Source organism: Gambusia affinis, linkage group LG12 (genome assembly GCF_019740435.1).
Source record: "Gambusia affinis linkage group LG12, SWU_Gaff_1.0, whole genome shotgun sequence".
Lineage (NCBI taxonomy): Eukaryota > Metazoa > Chordata > Actinopteri > Cyprinodontiformes > Poeciliidae > Gambusia > Gambusia affinis.
In genome coordinates, this window is record NC_057879.1 from 27717138 (window position 1) to 27735885 (window position 18748).

Consider the following 18748-nt stretch of genomic DNA (forward strand, 5'->3'; position numbering starts at 1 on the left):
TCTACATCAGGGTCTCTGGTTTCATGCATCACATCAGGTTGGTACCCACAGAAATTATTACTAAAATTCAACCAAAACTTTTTGTGAATTGATTGATTATTGGAGCCACGATTAGAGCCAATTCAGAAAATACATAATTAGGATTTTCTCATGTACAAAACCCAAAAACAAGCAGTTGAAACCACCAGAACCAGAACCCAAACCTGTTGGTTCCTCTGACCCTCCAACCTGCTGAAACCAGAGATCAGTGCAGTCGGTCAGAGGTCAGAGGTCACATCAGGGACTGATTTACTGAGAAGTCGACCCATAGATATATAAGCTCTGTAACCCTGCAGCTATTGCTACATGTTGTTAGCATGGCAGCCATTTTGGATCTGAGGATTGGATGAGGCAAATTTCTGACTTTTGAGGCAGTCAAACTGATTTTTCCAACTTTAAGATGAGAAATCCCATAATCCTAATCTAGACAGAAAATCATCCTTTACATTAAAACAGCTAATCCAGAAATCTGCTGCCAAATTTAAACTGTATGAAGGATGGAGTTCATGAACTTCAAACCAACAGAAGCAGCAGAACATTTAGCGAATTTAATGATTTTAAACTGTTTTTAGCAGCAGCAACGCATCACTTCCTCATCAGGTTACTTTAGGGAATCAACAGTAAATTAATCTGTAGAAATCAAAATAGTTATAAAACATGAGCCGCTCCCACTGACTTGTAAATAAAGAAGGTTCTGATCAGAACATGAAGAGGTTCTGGAGGAAGACCCGGAAGTTCCTGCAGAACTTCACCCACAGAACTGTGAATGTGTTGACCAGCAGGGGGAGCTGCTGAACCGGGAGGCTTTATGATGAGGAAGTGATGTCAGAGGAGGAGAGGATGATGAAGGTGATGATGATGATGATGATGGTGATGATGGTGGTGATGATGGTGGTGATGATGATGATGATGGTGATGATGATGGTGGTGATGATGATGATGATGGTGATGATGATGGTGGTGATGATGATGGTGATGATGATGATGATGGTGATCATAATAATAATAATGATGATGATGGTGATGATGATGATGGTGGTGATGAAGAAGCACCTTCTGTAAAGCGTTCAGGATGTTTTCTCTCGGTTTGCTCCTGTTCTCCGTCTGCATGCTTTTTTCTGACTGTTTGGTTTTGGCATGAATGTTTTTCCCTCATTAGATTATTATGGTCTGTAGTGATTGTGTTTGGGAAATAAAATAATTATAATAAATATAGATATAAAGAAATCGTAGCTTCAGATCATCCTCTCCGTCGCCCATTTTTTATTCACTGTAAATGTACCGACGTGTGTGAGTGTGTGTAAGTGTGTGTGTGTAAGTGTGTGTGTGTGAGTGTGTGTGTGTGTAAGTGTGTGTGTGTGTAAGTGTGTGTGTGAGTGTGTGTGTAAATGTGTGTGGGGGTGTGTGTGTGTGTGTGTAAGTGTGTGTGTGTTTCCAGGTTCATGTTGGTCACCATCCATTTGAACTGTGTGTGTGTGTGAGTGTGTGTGTGAGTGTGTGTGTGTGTGTGTGTGTGTGTGTGTAAGTGTGTGTGTGAGTGTGTGTGTGTGTAAGTGTGTTTGCAGGCAGGATGTTTGGAAAATGAATCAAAGAATGCACTAAAACATTTTTATTTTCATTTAAGCTTTAATAACTGAGTCTTATTCAACTGTGGTTACATTTACACCCTCTGCTGGCGAAATAAAGTATTTCTTCTAAGTAATGCACTTTTACTGGATTTATTTGAAGTTTACATGGAAAGTTAGTTTTATTTCTTTTGCTGTTTAAAACCTGTATGAACTATAACTAAACTATTTTTACCACAACTCAAGATTAAGGAATAAATTACTGGTAGAAAATTGATAGTAAAACTTACTATACTTAATTTCTTAAAATTAAAAGTATTGTAATTTTCAGATAAAAATATGAGCATTATTAGCCAAACCTTGTTTTAAAGTAGCAAAAATAAATTAATAGGATTTTTAATTTAGAAAGTGAAATGGACTGAAAATCGTGTTTTTCCTGAGTTCTGCTGGAGAACACAGAACCGACATGAAGACGGATCCAAAACATACAAAACGGATAAACAGAAGGATAAAGATTTGAAATTAATTTTATTAGAAATCATTAAGGAAAATTAAATATTTCTGCCATTCAGTGGTTCAACATGTTTTGTAACAAAACTAATAATTTTTTCATATCAGCAAAAAATATAAATCTGTACAAGTATAAATACAGAATAAATGTATTTCTGTTAATAATCTGTTAATAATCTATAAATTCATGGAAACTTTTCCAACGGCTCCCACAACCTGCAGAAAGTTTGTAAACTTGGAGAAATTTAAATGTTTTCTCTCCTTATTCACAGATAAATACTGAAACAAAAAGGTTTAAATAAACAATCTGAACATTTAAGGAAACGCCGTGACAGTCACCGTTTCCATGGTTACAATCAGCTGGAAACTTTTGGACGAATTCAATTTAAAACTTTGTGGATTAAATCCCACAGTTACTAAATAAATGTGAAATTATGCTAATATATTAGTAAGAACTAATATAATAAACTTATTGCATAATTATCAGCTGATTGTATAATAATAATAATAAAATATATTAAAACACATCAGCCGGTTTTCCAGGTATTTGTTGTCCTGAATCAGGAGTCAGAGGTGAAACAACTAGTTTGGTTGTTTTTATTTATTTTGTAGAAAAATAATCTGAACACTAAAAAGAGCAGAGCGGACCGACCGAGCCGGACCAGAACCGGTTCCTCAGGACGGTCCAGTTAAAGGCAGGAAGGTTTGATATGAACGGCAGCAGATGGAAACTCCCAGGAGGAGGAAAACCGTTCCAGGTTCTGGAGCGTCCGGAGTGGAAGCGTGCGGCCTTTGACCCCTGACCTCCGCCCTGCGGCTCAGGGCTCCTCGATGGGCGGGGTGTTGTAGCAGCCAGCAGGGATGCTGTTCCGGATGTCCTCCAGGTTGGCGATGTCCCTCAGGATGCCGTCGATGTCCGTGTTGATGGCGGCGAGGCGCCGGCGATGCGCCTCCTCCTGGTCCTCCACCTTCTCCAGCCGCGGCCGCAGGAGCTGCTGCACCTCCTCCTCCGCCCGGACCAGAGCCGCCTCCAGCTTCATCAGCTGCTCCTCGTCCACAACGTCTCCGGAGTCTGAGGAGGCAGGAGGAGTCCGTTCAGCACCAAGAACCGAGACGGACCGGGTTCTACTGGGCTCTAACGGGTTTTACTGGGTTCTACTGGGCTCTAACGGGTTTTACTGGGTTCTACTGGGTTTTACTGGGTTCTACTGGGTTCTAACGGGTTTTACTGGGTTCTACTGGGTTTTACTGGGTTTTACTGGGTTCTACTGGGTTCTAACGGGTTTTACTGGGTTCTACTGGGTTCTACTGGGTTCCAACTGGGTTCTACTGGATTCTAACAGGTTTTACTGTGTTCTAACGGGTTTTACTGGGTTCTACTGGGTTCTAACGGGTTTTACTGGGTTCTACTGGGTTTTACTGGGTTCTACTGGGTTCTAACGGGTTTTACTGTGTTCTAACGGGTTTTACTGGGTTTTACTGGGTTTTACTGGGTTCTACTGGGTTCTAACGGGTTTTACTGGGTTCTACTGGGTTCTACTGGGTTCCAACTGGGTTCTACTGGGTTCTAACGGGTTTTACTGTGTTCTAACGGGTTTTACTGGGTTTTACTGGGTTCTACTGGGTTCTAACGGGTTTTACTGGGTTCTACTGGGTTCTACTGGGTTCTACTGGATTCTACTGGATTCTACAGTAAAACAGCTGAAACTCTGACTTCCTTTAAATCCAGACTAAAACCAGCAGCTTTGAGTTTCTTTAGAAACCTAAAAAAATATTGATCAACAATCTGATGTGTAGCGATGGGACTGGACAGTGGAACCCAGTAGAACTGGGTTGTACTGGGTCCTGCAGGCCGTCAGAACCGGACCGGACCAGGGAGGAAGCAGAACGTACTCAGGGTGGCCAGCATGTTGCTGACGGATCTCAGCGTTTCCTGAACGGCGTCTTTGCTCTGCTTGGCGTTGGCGAGCGCCGCGGTCGCTCCGGCAACCGCCTGCAAAAAAAACACCTGTTACTCCATCCGCTCCACCTTCTGCTCCACCTGCTGATCGCTCCTGGTCGCCGTGGTTACCTCCTCCGCTCCAGCAGCCAGCCCCTTCACCTCCTTCAGCCCGTCCTTCAGCCCGGCGGCCGTCTGCTCCGCTCCGGCCTTCAGGTTCTTGGCCTCCTGGTTCAGTTTGTCGGCTTCGCTCACCAAACCGTCAGCATTCGGCAGCGACCCGGCCGTGTTCTGACGGACAGAACCAGAACCTCACATTACAGAAACCCAGAGGAGAAAATGTCTCCCAGGAAAACAAAAGTCCTGAGATTCTCTGCAGGCGTCGTGGAAAACTTCAGGCTGACAGAGACGAGAGTTTCAGAACAATAAGACAAATGATCCTCTGATGGAAATATTAATAAACTGTTTGTTGAAACGTTTGATCCGTTTGGTTTAGCCGTCTGGAGGTGAAGCATTCGGGCCGACCTCCTGAACCAGACGGAGCTTCAGGTTGAGTTTGTTCCCAGAAACAAAAAGTTTATAATTCATAGAAAATAATGTAATTCTATAATTTTACATATAAAAGACAATCTGTAAAATGTTCCAGTGTCAGGCAGAGTTACTGAACCAAAGCAAAATCCAAGACCAAGTTGAACTTTGACCTTCCTGGTCGTTTGGTCAGAGGTTTAAAAATCCAACAAATATGAACTTTTCATTTAAAGCTGTTTAAAAGTTTTCATTGTCAGTAATAGTAAATAGTTTTTGTCTTTTTAAAGTTCTAATTTCTGCACATTTTGCATTTTCCTGTCTTTGCTTGGATTTTCTGTAGATTTGCTGCTGTTGCACTGAAATGTCCAAACTGAGGAGATTAAAGGATATTTTTACTCTATATGACAAAAACACAGTTTATGGTCACAGGGCCTAGTCCAAGTTATTAGGCAAATTGTATATATTATTATCAAATATTTGTTGTTTTACCTATATAATGTTCTTGTCTTGTATACCTTTATTGTTTTATCTTAGCCTAAAAATGTTTCTTTCCTCCAGAAGGCCTCTCTGAAGAACAGCAGTGACGACCGGGTCCAACCCGGTCCAACCGGGTTTATCGCTCAGCAGAAGCCTGACCTGTTGATAAAACTGTCGCAGTGAAGAGATACAACTTGCTCTGTTTTATCCTGAGTCTGAAACAGAATAATCTAGTGTGTAGATAACATGTGTTTGTTAGTATTTGACATTTGCGCTGCAACTCTGTGATGAAGAGTTTTCCCCAGCGCTCTGTGTGACAGGGATCCTGGAAGCAATAAAAATGTGTTTTCAGACCGATAGAGACCTGAAACTGGAAGTACAAAGTAATCTAACTCTCTGGTCTTTAATTTGTGTCAATAGATGTTTAAACACAAGAAAAGCTTCAAATTTCATGTGAAGATTTTATTGACTGACAGGAAATAGTAAGCAGGAGTTATGATGGGCCTAGTGTAGCTTTAGCTTAGTGTAGCTTTAGCCTAGCGTAGCTTTAGCTTAGCATAGCTTTAGCTTAGTGTAGCTTTAGCCTAGCGTAGCTTAAACTGTTCTCAGATTATTTTTTTGGTCAATAGTCACAACATTTGATTTGCTGTCAGAAAACAATAAAAACTATAAAAACCATCCAGAGAAAAGCAGTCAGGTTGTGAATCCTGAACCAGACTGCAGCTGCTCCTCAGCCTGTAGGGGGCGCTCAACCTCAGTTCATGCTAGGTATTGCTTAGCTTTGAAATGTAATTTCAGTTTTCAACAGTTTTATTGGCCTCCATTAAAATCTAACGGCTGTTTTTACCTGGAGGTTTTTGGCCAAGCCGTCCAGCGCGTTGATGTTTCCCATCGCCTCGTCGTGATCTTTGGACGCCGCGTCCAGAACCGACTGGGTCTGGACGTTTTTACCCACAGCTTCCTGGATGGTGCTGCTGATGTTCGGAAGACGCTTGACGGCTTCATCAGCTCCAGATTTACTGTCGCCGATCTGCTGGTCGAAACCTGGAGACGCAAAGAGACGATGAGGGAAAGACCGAGATCTACTGGGGAGGAGAACCAACTGGTTCTGTCTGGTTCTGACTGGTTCTGACTGGTTCTGTCTGGTTCTGTCTGGTTCTGACTGGTTCTGTCTGGTTCTGACTGGTTCTGTCTGGTTCTGACTGGTTCTGTCTGGTTCTGACTGGTTCTGACTGGTTCTGACTGGTCCTGACTGGTTCTGACTGGTTCTGTCTGGTTCTGACTGGTTCTGTCTGGTCCTGACTGGTCCTGTCTGGTCCTGACTGGTTCTGACTGGTTCTGACTGGTTCTGACTGGTTCTGTCTGGTCCTGACTGGTCCTGTCTGGTCCTGACTGGTTCTGACTGGTTCTGACTGGTTCTGACTGGTTCTGACTGGTTCTGTCTGGTTCTGACTGGTCCTGTCTGGTCCTGACTGGTTCTGACTGGTTCTGACTGGTTCTGTCTGGTTCTGACTGGTTCTGACTGGTTCTGACTGGTTCTGTCTGGTTCTGACTGGTTCTGACTGGTTCTGTCTGGTTCTGACTGGTTCTGACTGGTTCTGACTGGTTCTGTCTGGTTCTGACTGGTTCTGACTGGTTCTGTCTGGTTCTGACTGGTTCTGACTGGTTCTGACTGGTTCTGACTGGTTCTGTCTGGTCCTGACTGGTTCTGACTGGTTCTGTCTGGTTCTGACTGGTTCTGACTGGTTCTGACTGGTTCTGTCTGGTTCTGTCTGGTTCTGACTGGTTCTAACAGGTAGTAAATCAGCTCCCTGGTACCAGATGGAGCCCGGTTCTGGTGAGCTCCACCACCATAAGCGTTGGGACTGTTTGTAGAAGCAGGCCCCACGGCGCCCCCTGTTGGTGGCGGGTGTCAGTACCTCTCAGGGTGTTCAGGGTGTCGTCCAGGTCGTTGTTGGTACCGGCGCCTTGCAGAGCTTTCTCGGTTTCCGCTTTAGCGGCGCCGACCCGGTCCAGCAGCTTGTTGAACTCCTGCAGACAAACGTCCAGCTGATCAGAGGAGCTTCTTGTTCCGGTCCAACTTCTGGTTCCTGTCATCATAACTGAAATATTAAGTTCCCTCTGCTGGATTCTGATTGGTCGGTACCTGCTGGGCGGTTTGGCCCTGATCCAGCAGCTCCTTGGCGCCGGTCCGGTCTTTCTCCGCAGCGCCCAGCAGATCGTCCACGGCGGAGATGTTCTTCTGCGCCTCCTTCAAGGCGTCCAGCCTGGTTACCATGGCGTCCACAGCATCCTGAGCATCACCACACACCTCTGGCTCAGAGACCTTCAGTAGCCGCTAATGCTAATGCTAATGCTAATGCAGCAGCTCCTACCTTCATGGACGGTGGGAGGTTCTTCTCCAGCCTGGAAATGTCTTTCAGCATGCCGTCGGCCATCTTGCTCTCCTGTTTGGCGTCTTCGCTCAGACTTCCTGCTCGCTTCTCCAAACTCGTCACATCTGCTGAGGTTTTATCGTATCTGGATGCAAGCAGGAGAAAATGACACGGTTTTTATCCAGATCCTTCAAAACAGCCAGAAACTCAGATTCTACTGCAGTTCTCCTCAGAAAGTTTCAGTTTCTCTAACCTGAGCAGAACTTTCCACAAACTCTCAGAAGACCATCAGCATTAGAGAAAATTCATGTTCAGTAAGAGCAGCTGAATATAAAATCTAACATACAGATACAATTTATCAGTAAACCAATGAAAAGAGAAATTATATTCCTTAAAAATGAGTGTAAGGGAAAAGGAGCAGCAGATCGTTTCTCTGATAATCATTTTAATCTGTTGGGATCAGAAACATTTTCACTGCAGGACAGTTTGGACTGAAGGTTCAGCTTTCTTCATGTTCTGTTTGGTTTTTGGCTCTAAACCTCATGAAGTTCAGGATGAAGGTCAGCGGTGATCCACTGGATCAGGGTGGGATCTGAGGATCTACTCACAGATCCTGCAGATCTCCGATCAGCTCCTGGACTTTGTTCTCCTTGTTCATCAGAGTCCGGATCAGATCCAGACTCTGCTTGGAGTCGCTCAGAGCCTGGTTGGCCGCCTGCTCCACAGAGTCCGCCGTCGCTTTGTGTCTGGGAGGCGAACCAGAAATGATGATGATGATGATGATGATGATGATTATTATTATTATTATTAACAGATTCAGATCTTACTCATTGGCCAGGCCTGTCGCCTGCTGCACCAGAGAGGACAGCGAGCCTGAAGTCAGTGGATCATCGCGGACAGGAAGATCCTAACAGGAAACACAGCAAAGCATCAGGAAACAGGAAACAGGAAACATGTTCTTCAGTTTCTCATTAACTAAATTACAATCTGATCAGGAGAAACTCTGAAGGTTGTCATGCTGGTCAGCAGGTCTTACCACGGACTGGATCTTGGTTTTTGCCTCCGCCAGAAGGTTTTTCATGGCAGCGATCAGAGTCTCCACCTCCTCCACCTTGGACTTGAAGGTCCGCTGCTGCTGGCCGATGTGTTTGAGCGTCTCTGAGATGTTCTGGATCTTCTGTTCTTCAGTGAACTGACGGCCGCTGATGGACGACAGGCGAGTCTGCAGCATCTTCTCCTGATCTGTTACGAAAAGGTTTCATTTTATCAACAACTAAACTGACATATTCAGCTGCAGTACCTTGAATCTCCACTAGAGGCCACTGAAACCAAAACAGCTCAATAAGGTCCAGTTTGGAAATATGAACCCGTTTCCTGTTATGATGTTTTATTCACATTTTTTATAAATTTGGTGCGTTTGGGAAAAGATTTCACTTAGGAAAAAAACTAACTTTTACATATTAATTTTGTTCAAGAAAAAAAATGGATTTAGAAAGAAAAATAAAAAATGTTGATTATTCACACAGATCAAATTTAAAGTCTAAGATTGTTTAGTAATTGTTTTAAAATAATAATAAATCTGGACTGTTTTATGTCAGGAAACATGAGGAGATTCTCCGACCCGTCAGCTGCTCGGCGTTCTGCTGCAGGTCCTTCATCAGATCCTCCATCGCTCTCAGAGCCGCCTCCATCTCAGCCCGGTTGGTCGGAACCCGACCCGACCCAGACAGCAGGATCTCCAGCTCCTTCAGTCTGACGGAGTAAAGCTCCATCTGAGGCAGAGAAACATTCAACCTGCAGCTGAAACACGGAAACCTCTGGAGCATTTAGGCAAAAATCTGGATAGAAAAGTAAAACTGAGACAAATATTTGGAAAATTTGGATTTAAATGGAGAGAAAAAGAAATTTTAAAATAAAATTTTAAAATGGTTATATTAAATAAAGCAGGATCAGAGTAAAACAGTTTGTTGTTTTCAGATAAGAAGCCGTAAAATATAATCAGGAAGAAGAAAAAATTCAGTCACAGCTGAAGATATGTTACAATAAATGATTATTGATCATAACTGCTGGATCAATTCAAAACCTTTCAGGTTTAGACTGAAATAAATGCAACATTTTAACTAAAATATTGTTTTTGCAGAAACTTTTTCTTCCAGAATCATTAGAAGATAAAATGTTTGATTCAAGCCTTTGGTTTAGTTTGAAACCTGCATTAGTTTAGGAATCTTTCTGCAGCTTCCAGCCAGCAGGGGGCGCTGCGCCTTCAACATGAGCTTTAGAAACCCCAGAACCAGCCTTCTTCTACCTTCTTCCTGATGGGGCTGAAGCAGGTGGGGCAGTTGGGCCGGTCACACCTCGGACCCTGGAAGCCCGCTCGGCACCGGCACCGTCCGGCCGCGTCGCACTGGCCGTCCTCTGAGCCCAGGATGTCACAGCTGCAGGCTGCAGGGGGAAACGTTCCTCAGATTAGAGCTGATCCTTACTGGTTTCGTCCTGCAGGGGAACCTGGACTCTGTCCTCACGTTTGCAGGCGCTGGTGGACGGGTTCCGGTAGAACCCGGCCAGGCAGCTCTCACAGAACCGACCGGTCGTGTTGTTCAGACACTTCAGGCATTCTCCGCTGTTGCGGTCGCAGCTTCCCGCCATGCTGACGTCAATGTGACCGTTGCAGCTGCAGGGTCTGCAGGGTCGCTGTGCGCCTCGCAGACCTGCGGGGTCGCCATAGAAACCCTCCCGACAGGTGTCGCAGTAAAACCCTGAGGAGAAACCAAACATTTACATCCTGACATCTCACACTGAGTGTTGGGTTCATTCTGGACTCACCGAAGGTTCCCTGCGGACAGCGGAGGCACTGAGGCTCCAGAGCTCCGGCCTCCAGAAAGCAGGACGACCTCTCCGGACAGGGGCAGCGCTCACAGGCCCCCTGCTGCCGCGGGTCTCTGTAGAACCCCTCGGAGCAGCTCCGCTCGCCGGACGTCTCGTCTGCGGAGTAACAGTCTCCGGTCTGGGGGTCGCAGCTGCCGCCCCTGCAGCTGCACGGCTCGCAGGCGCTGAAGGCCCCGGATGACGGCGCCCGGCGCCTGAACCCGGCCGCGCAGCGCTCACAGAAGTCGCCCTCGTATCCCGGTGGACATGTGCAGGTCCGGACCCAGCCGGCCGCCACGCCGTCGCCACGCCGAGCCGAAACCAGGTTCACGTTGTCAAGGTAACCGCGTCCTGAAGGAAAGGGACCAATCAGTGAGCAAACCACAGAAAACCTGGTTCTGATTTCCATGTGGTTTAAAGTTTCTGGTTCTTCTCCTGCTACTTTAAATAGACCATTCCTGATGTTGATCAAAGCAACAGGTGGTCTGTGACGGTCTGTCTGTTTTACAGTGAAATCAGGTCTAATTGTAACTTTGGACAAAAGAAACGTAAATAAAAGAGTCATCAGCATATGGAATGATTCTAACTTTTCTCTCATTTAAACAGAAATGACGATTAAAACAGATCATTGTTGGACATCAATATGATTTAAAATATGAACTTCTAGTGAACAGTGGTGAGTTTATGTCCTTTTTTAAATTGCAAAGAGTTTAATTAATTAATGGGATTCATCTGGATACTGAAACTGAAGAATCTAATCGCTGCTGCTCATCGGAGCGACATGAAACCCCTGAACAGAGTGGAGAACCGTCTCACCATCTTTTCCAAACGTGGCCCGGATCTTTATGGCCGTCAGGTTCTGGAGAAGCTTCTGGAACTCGAATGAGGAAAGTTGAGGTTTCCACATGCTGAGCTTCTCATCCAGCCTGTTGGAAAACAGGAAACCAAGTTTTAAAGAAATCGTTGATGAGATGCTCTGGTCACCATTCAGATTAAACCTGCAGACGGAACCGTCCTGCAGACGGAACGAACCGTCCTGCAGACACCGGGTTTCAGTCTGACGTTTCCTCCAGACTCATATTCGTCTTTATACGATGGAGGAAACCTGATGCTTCCAGCTGCTAAAGTTCTCAGGAATGTTTCACTTCCTCAGGAAGCTAATGAGGCGTTAAACACACCTGAAGGATCAGAGTGATGTCATTTCCTGACCTGAAGGTGTAGTTGAGCTTCTTCCCACAAGGGACAACGGCCCTCAGGTCCCCCAGCGCCGCCGCCACCGTCAGGCCGCCGCCCTCCAGGACGACGTCGCTGGTGGACGGGTGGCGAACGCCGCTGTCCAAACGCAGCGAGAAGGACAGGTTCTGGCCGTAACTCAGCAGTTTGTTCCCCAGGTAAACGTCTGCAAGACGGGAGACGACGGGTCAGAGGAGACGGGAGGAAACGCTGACGGACGCAAGGGGGCGGAGCTTGTCTCACCTGGTGCGTACAGGTAAGTGGGCAGGCTTTGCTTGGACACTACCTCCAGGTCCTGGTGTCTGGGCGACCAGCGGAACAGAACGTCCTGAGGAGTCGTACGCTGGGCCGTCGCCGCCGTCCAGCCGTCCGGACCTGAAACCCGGCAGGTTGTTTTAGCTGGAACAGAACCACCTGAACAGAACCACCTGAACAGAACCACCTAATCAACCCGGAACCGGCTTCTGTTCCTGTTACCTGAGCTGAAGGTGGAGGAGACGCTGTGGATGGAGAAACCAGGCCGAGCAGAACAACGATCACTGTGTCCGTAACAGAAACACGGCAGAGTCAAACTCCCAGAATCCTCTCTTTCCTGGCGCCTGGAAAACAACCAGCAGGAAGTTTGAGAGAAACAGGAACTGAGAGAAACACCTGGAGAAAAACTGCGACTGACCAGGAAACAATGAACCAAAAACCTGCTGAACGTCTGGATGCAAAATGTAATAAAACTTTTACTGAAATGATTCCTCAGTCCATTTCTACAACATTTCCCTGTTGCATATTTTTCTGTCTTACTGTTTATTATTCAAATATAAACTTTAAGAAAGTTAATCTATTTATTAAAAGAATCTAAAAACTTCTAATTTTACATCAGAAGATTTACAACAAAACTGAAGGAAAAACATTAATTAGTTTTTTAGGCTTCTGTTATTGATGCTTCTGGTTTTTCTTTTTCTATCATGACTTTGAGTTTTAGAGCATTAAAATATTTTAAGTTATGAAATCTGCATTATCTGGCTGAATCTGATCTGAAACAAGAAATATTTGACTTGTTTTTGTTCTGATGAAAGTAAAAATCTGAGAAATCCAAAGGAACTCTGAAGACGAGATGATTTAAATCTTCGTTAGATGATGACGTCACCTCCTGCTGCAGCCGTCCGCTCCCACCGGGCCGTCGGGGCAAAGGTCACATTTGTCTCCAGAGACGCCTTCCTTACAGCTGCAGCGCCCCCTGCTGTCACACGTGTTGCTAACTGAACCTGCAGAGAGAAAACGCGCTCAGACGTTTCCTGACTGGATGACGTCACGCGGACAGGTGCGTCCTCACCTGTGGGGTTGCAGTTGCAGGGCGTGCAGCTCAGCCGCGCCCCCTGCTGGTAGAATCCGTCCTTGCAGCGCTCGCAGCGTCGACCCTCGGTGTTTCCCTGACAGTCCAGGCAGCGCAGACCCCAGGCGTCCTGCAGGCAGCGCCACGCCCGGCCGCTGCACTCGCAGCGGGAGTCTGCTGCAGGACGACACAAGAGGAACGGAGCTTCATCAGAGGAAAGAAAACATCTTCTTGCTCTGAACATGATCATGAGCTTCTTCACTTAAATGGACGCGATTTAAATTTAAACATTTCTGAAATATTTTCACTTCCAGGCCAGGAATTGATGTTGTTGTACAAACTTGATTTGTGGTTTTTCCCACAGAAGTTTGGTCTCCTGAACGCATCATTCTGTCCAGCTTCAGTTAAAATTTGACTTATTTTGATAAAACTGACCTGCTGGAGTGAAACCAGTAAAACTTTTATAACCTTTATGGATGCAAAAGCAAGAAGCGCCTCTTGATGACTTTGTGTTTCTGCGTTTGATTCGATGTAAAATATTTTGAAAGGCCTTGCTGATGAAATGTCCTATTCAAATCAAATTTGATTAGATTTTTTTTATTGTCTGCTTCATCGGTTTCAGTTTTTGCACAATAACCAAGATTTCTGTTTCTCTAAAGATGAAAATGTTCTGATAAATCAGGATTATAGAACCAGCAGGTTGACCTCTGACCCCTTTTCTTCATGTTGAAGGTTTATTTTATTTCACCATCCAGAACCGACTAAATCCTAAACAATAAAATGGATCATTATCAATACAATCTATTTAATTATGATTTATGTTCAATAGGAAGCAGCAGGATGACGAACTGGACCTTTAATCTGGAACCCTGAGAACTTTTGATCCTGGAAAACATTTGGGTTCAGAACAAACATTTGGCTGGTTCTGATGAACGAATGAGGTTCTGACTCATTCATTCATCAGAGGCGTCAGGTGAAGGTGTGTCTGTCTGTCTGAGGTCAGTCTGTGACTCAGCCGACCGAACGGATCAGAACCGCCGCCTGACAGCAGAAAGAGTCCAGAGGACACGAGCTGAGAAACTTTATGACCGACGGTTTCTGGTTTCACCTGCTGAGGGAAAACGGAACGACGGCAACGAGGCAACGGAGCAACACACCAAAGGGGTGACGGGGCAACGGAGCAACATAGCATAACAAACATCTAGATCATATATTTTCTGAGTTTTTTCTTCTGTTTTGACTTTTTCTTGTTGACACGGTCGGTTCTGGAGGAAACTGGATCCACATGCAGACCGGTGACCCAGAACGACCTTCAGGAGGTCAACATGGCGTCGTTACGCATCAAACACAGGAAGCTCAGAAGTATTCATACCCCTGCTCACATTTTAATTTGTCCATCAAGGTGATATTAATGTTAGAGTGTCCTAGTCCAAGTCTTGACCTGGACCTGATCAATAATCTGAGGAGGGAGCTAAAGATTAGGGTGATGGTAAAGAGTTCATTCCTGAAGATAAATCATCAAATCCCAGCAGAAACAGAATATTTTTATTATTAGAGGAGAAAGAAAATGATTATTAATTTGTTTTCAAAGGTCAATAAAACCGATCAATTAAAAACCGATAATTATTAAATTGATCTTGTGTTCTGATCTTTAGCAGATCAGAAATTCCGTTTATCTCATTAAAATAAAGAAAGCTCGTCGTTTTAACCAGATTTTAATAATTATAAAGATTTTATAATTATTATTTCATTTGAAGAGAAAAGTCGTAAAGCAGTAAAACTTCAGGATGTTTAATTTTCCTCCAGAGGAAACAAAGGAAAGGAGGGATTTCCTAAACTCCTTATTAGTAAGTAATTATTAAGTTATTAATAATTTATAATCTGTAATTAAACTCTTTCTGGTTTAAACATAAATTTATTTCCAGGCTCTGACAGTTAAACGTTTCCATGGAAACAAACTTGATGGTTAAATGGAAAATATTTCAAATCAGAACCTGATGAAAGATTTACTGGACCAGAACCAGCTGGATCTGGACTGAAGTTCTCCGGGTTCTTCTTGTTGTTAAACCCGGAGGTGTTGGATCGGGTCGGAGCAGCAGAACCGCAGAACCTCAGATCTCCTCTGAAGTTCTGTTTGTTTCTCTCAGTCGTGTTTCGACAAATCCTCCTGGATTTTTTTTCTGCTGCGTCTCCAAACTCCGTGTCCTGAGGCGAAGGCGGCGGGGCAGACGGGCCTCGCCCTGTTTACCCCCCCCCCCCCCTGCTCAGGTCTGCCCCCCGCTGGGCGTCTCCCTCCTGCAGCAGAGCGGCGGTGATCTGAGGACATGATGGTTCTAAATCTGCATTGCTGGTTTTTCTTTCATTTCTTCCCATTTTCAGTAGAACAGAAATGTGTTTGTTGTTCTGAAAGAAGGTTCTGTTCAGCTGGTTCTGTTTGTTCTGGTTCTGTTTGTCCTGGTTCTGTTCAGCTGGTTCTGTTCAGCTGGTTCTGTTTGTTCTGGTTCTGTTCAGACATGTTCTGAGCTGCTTCACGTCTGAACAGGAAGTTTTGTTTTGATGGTAGAAACATTCAAACATCAGGCATAACATTATGACCGTCCGGACCTCTGGGTTCTGAAGCAGAAACAGAGAAGAAGAACCCGACCAATCATCATCCAGCAGCTCGTTTGTTTAAAACTTTGATTCAACCAGAAAAATCCCAGCGATTAAGAACCAGAAGTGATGAAGAGCAAGAAGTGAAACTCATTCATTCAGTTTTCAGACGTTTGTCATTTTCTCATGTAGTCAGAAAACAAACAGCATTTTTCCAATTCTGGGAGCAAGAAATGATCTTTTAAACAGAAAGAGAGACAAACATCTCTCGGTGTGATCAGATCCCAGCCTGGAGGAAACTTAGAAATAAAGAACCAACTCCTCCAGCCGGACCAGTAGAGCCGTCCCAGTCCAGACTGGTCAGATACTGACGATGCTCATCATCTGAAAAACACCCAAATGTTAAAAAATAAATCTAATGAATTCAGAAAAAACTGCTGACCAGAACCGCAGCTCAGGAAACGGACCCGTCCTGCCGGACGGGTGGTCATAATGTTACGCCTGATTGGTAGAAGAACCATAAGGTCCATTCAGAACCGTCAGAACCAGAACCTCCTCTTCATCATGATGATGTTCTGCAGCTCGGCTCTCACAGATCCATCATATGGAGCCCAAAGGGGAACCGGACCTGGTTCTGAACCCACAGAAAGGTCCAAACATGAGAACCGGGTGCCGGCACTGTAATAAAATCATCTTCTAGGATCAGAACCCATCCGATCTGATGGGTTCTGGTGCCAAAACTCAACATTTCACCGCAGGTTCTTCTGGTTCTGGATCACTGAACCCAACTGTTCTAACCTGCACTGATAACTGGACTGAACCAGACCGAACAGAACCCAGTAGGTGAACAGAACCCTACAGCCTCGTCTCGTCGGTTCACGGAGAAGAAACGATGATAAGCAGAAAGTTTCTGATGCTTCAGCAAAAAAGAAACAACAGAACCAGATCGGAACAGGTCCAGGTACTCACAGTAGGAGGTGTAGGTGGTCTGGACCGAGCCCAGAGCGGCCAGAACCACGCAGAGGGAAACCCAGCAGCTCTCCATGTCGTTGGATCCAGAAATCAGCTGAGGAGAATGTTCTGGTTCTGGGCGAGCGCCGGGTTTTAACCACTCTGCTGTCCTGCAGCAGGTCTGAGCACGCTGCACATTCTGCCGCCGATTACTCACCGTGATTCACAGAGAGTCAGAGGAAATGACGGCCGAGGAGCTGCAGGTAGAGAGAGAGAGGGGGGAGAGAGAGACAGAGAGGGACAGACAGGGAGGGACAGACAGGGAGGGACAGACAGAGAGGGACAGACAGGGACGTCTCAGAGAGCTGGACAATAAGGTCTCTGTGTCAGACAGACGAAGGTCCGGATGTTTGCTGTAAACATGAAGCTGAGCTCTGCAGAAAGATCAGAACCAGCAGAAAGGCTGCAAGAAATCCAAACTAAAAATAATCTCATTATTTAATGCCTAATCTGTCCGTTACTCCACATTCTGCAGGATGACTGGGCAAAGAAAATGTCTGCAAGAAAACCCAAAAAAATAAGAGAATACGGACAAACTGACATAAAATCACAGAATATGAGAGAAACAAATGAAAAATATCAACTATTGGAAGTAAATAGAACTAGAAATAAAAGAGTGTCAGAATTTTCAATGAAAAAGTCCCTGGTTCTGACCCGGTTCTGACCCATTCGGGTCCTGTTCTGACTGTATTTTCCCCACAGGAGTTAAAAACAATCAGGATGTGTTTGATTTGGTCTAAGCTGTAATTTTTCCTCCCTGCAGCTCAAATTGTTTTTATGTGTAAACTCTGTCCTGAGGCGACGACAGCAGGGAGGCACAACCTCACACACACCTGAACCTCACACACACTCTGAACCTCACACACACCTGAACCTCACACACACTCTGAACCTCACACACACTCTGAACCTCACACACACAGAGACACACACATACAGAGACACGCCTGATTTGTTCCTGTTGCCGTGCCAACGCCACACCTGAACACACTCACACCTTATCAGCTGACTGGTTCTCTCAGTCATAAAGGAGTTACTGGTTCTGCTCTTTGGACTTTGTCACGTTCCGACCAGAACCTTCTGATTTGTCTCAGTTTGGTGTCAAAGCAGCAGAAACGATGATAATAGAAGGAAAATGATGGTTTTTATCTGCTGTGTTTGGAAACATACCAGTCAGCTATACTGGTCCAAGTATTGACCAGTTACAGACTGAAATCTGAGTGAACTGGGAATCATAAAAAAATCTTCAAAAAAAAAAAACAAAAAAACAAATTCTGACTTTAAAGTCAGATTTCTTTTTTTTTTTTTTTTTTCGGTGGCCCAAATCCTTTTCCGTAGTTCGGTGTTGCGTTCCACCATCTTGGATCTATTTTCTTTATTAGCGTCACCAAAACAACACAACAAAATAGAATAGAATAAAATAGAATAGAATAGAATAGAATAGAATAGAATAGAATAGAATAGAATAGAATAGAATAGAATAGAATAGAATAGAAGTACTTTATTCATCCCAGCAGGGAAATTACTTCGCAGTTGCAGCATAAAGACAAGACACAGTAACAACTAGTTGTAGATAAAATAAAATAAATATAAAATATAAAATGCTACAAATTGTAAAATTATAAAGTGCTGTAAAATATAAAATGCAACTTAAGAGCAGTCCTTACAGAGATTCAAAAAATGCAGATATGTATATGTAATATATGTACAGCAAGTGTGCCACAGTGCAGTTGTGCAAAATTGGGCTGATTAGTGCAGAACAATGATGTCCAGCAGGGGGCGTTCTAGTGCGGTTTTCAACCTCGCTGGTCCAGCTTAACTTACAAAAGGCAGCACAAAGAGCTGCTACACCACAGTGCTACCATGAGGGGCGCTATTCTAGAACAAGTGCTTTAATAAAAGAGGGATACAGTAATTATAATGATTTATGATTTACAAAGTACATTGCTTTACCTACCACTCTTTAGATAACATATAAAAAACGGAAATAGGTCTTTATATGTTATAGTGTATCCATAATATATGTGGTTTCTAACTAATTTTTCTGATCTATTTTCACTCTTAAAACCAATACTTATAAACACTGTCAATTGCAGTCAGTATTGATTTATAGGATTATAAATTATATTTTTAATACTACAAACAGAATTACATTTTTGTTTTATTTTTGTGAAAGACAAAAAAAAATACAGTAAAATAAATAAATAAATAAAAAATACAACTCCTATACCAGAAATCCTTCTGCTGGTAGCTGGAGAAACGAAAAACACACCAAAGTGTAATTCCT

At 44.3% G+C, this 18748-nt stretch overlaps 1 protein-coding gene across 2 annotated transcripts; it reads right to left on the reverse strand.

Annotated features, from left to right (window-relative positions):
* Positions 1-577: 577 nt before the first annotated feature.
* On the reverse strand, positions 578-16639 carry lamc2 (laminin, gamma 2). Of its 2 annotated transcripts, none has more exons than XM_044135161.1 (21): positions 16420-16639; positions 12859-13032; positions 12673-12790; positions 12009-12130; positions 11775-11906; positions 11508-11697; positions 11115-11224; positions 10257-10649; positions 9956-10189; positions 9739-9875; positions 9055-9205; positions 8470-8675; positions 8261-8340; positions 8042-8179; positions 7434-7578; positions 7205-7351; positions 6978-7089; positions 5906-6102; positions 4186-4344; positions 4008-4107; positions 578-3186 (listed from the first exon to the last, which is right to left on the reverse strand). In XM_044135161.1, exons 1-21 carry the CDS (start codon positions 16493-16495, stop codon positions 2933-2935), a joined length of 3375 nt encoding a protein of 1124 aa, XP_043991096.1. In that variant the 5' UTR covers positions 16496-16639; the 3' UTR covers positions 578-2932. The 2 variants fall into 2 exon arrangements, with proteins under 2 accessions (XP_043991096.1, XP_043991095.1); XM_044135160.1 differs by having other exon boundaries at positions 12859-13035; positions 16420-16638.
* Positions 16640-18748: the final 2109 nt, after the last annotated feature.

Coding starts and splice junctions, on each gene's coding strand:
- lamc2 (XM_044135160.1), bottom strand. CDS start 16,495: ATGGAGAGCTGCTGGGTTTCCCTCTGCGTGGTTCTGGCCGCTCTGGGC. Junction 13,036..16,419: donor GACCACCTACACCTCCTACT/GTGAGTACCTGG, acceptor GTCGTCCTGCAG/CAGACTCCCGCTGCGAGTGC. Junction 11,698..11,774: donor CACTTACCTGTACGCACCAG/GTGAGACAAGCT, acceptor CCCGTCTTGCAG/ACGTTTACCTGGGGAACAAA.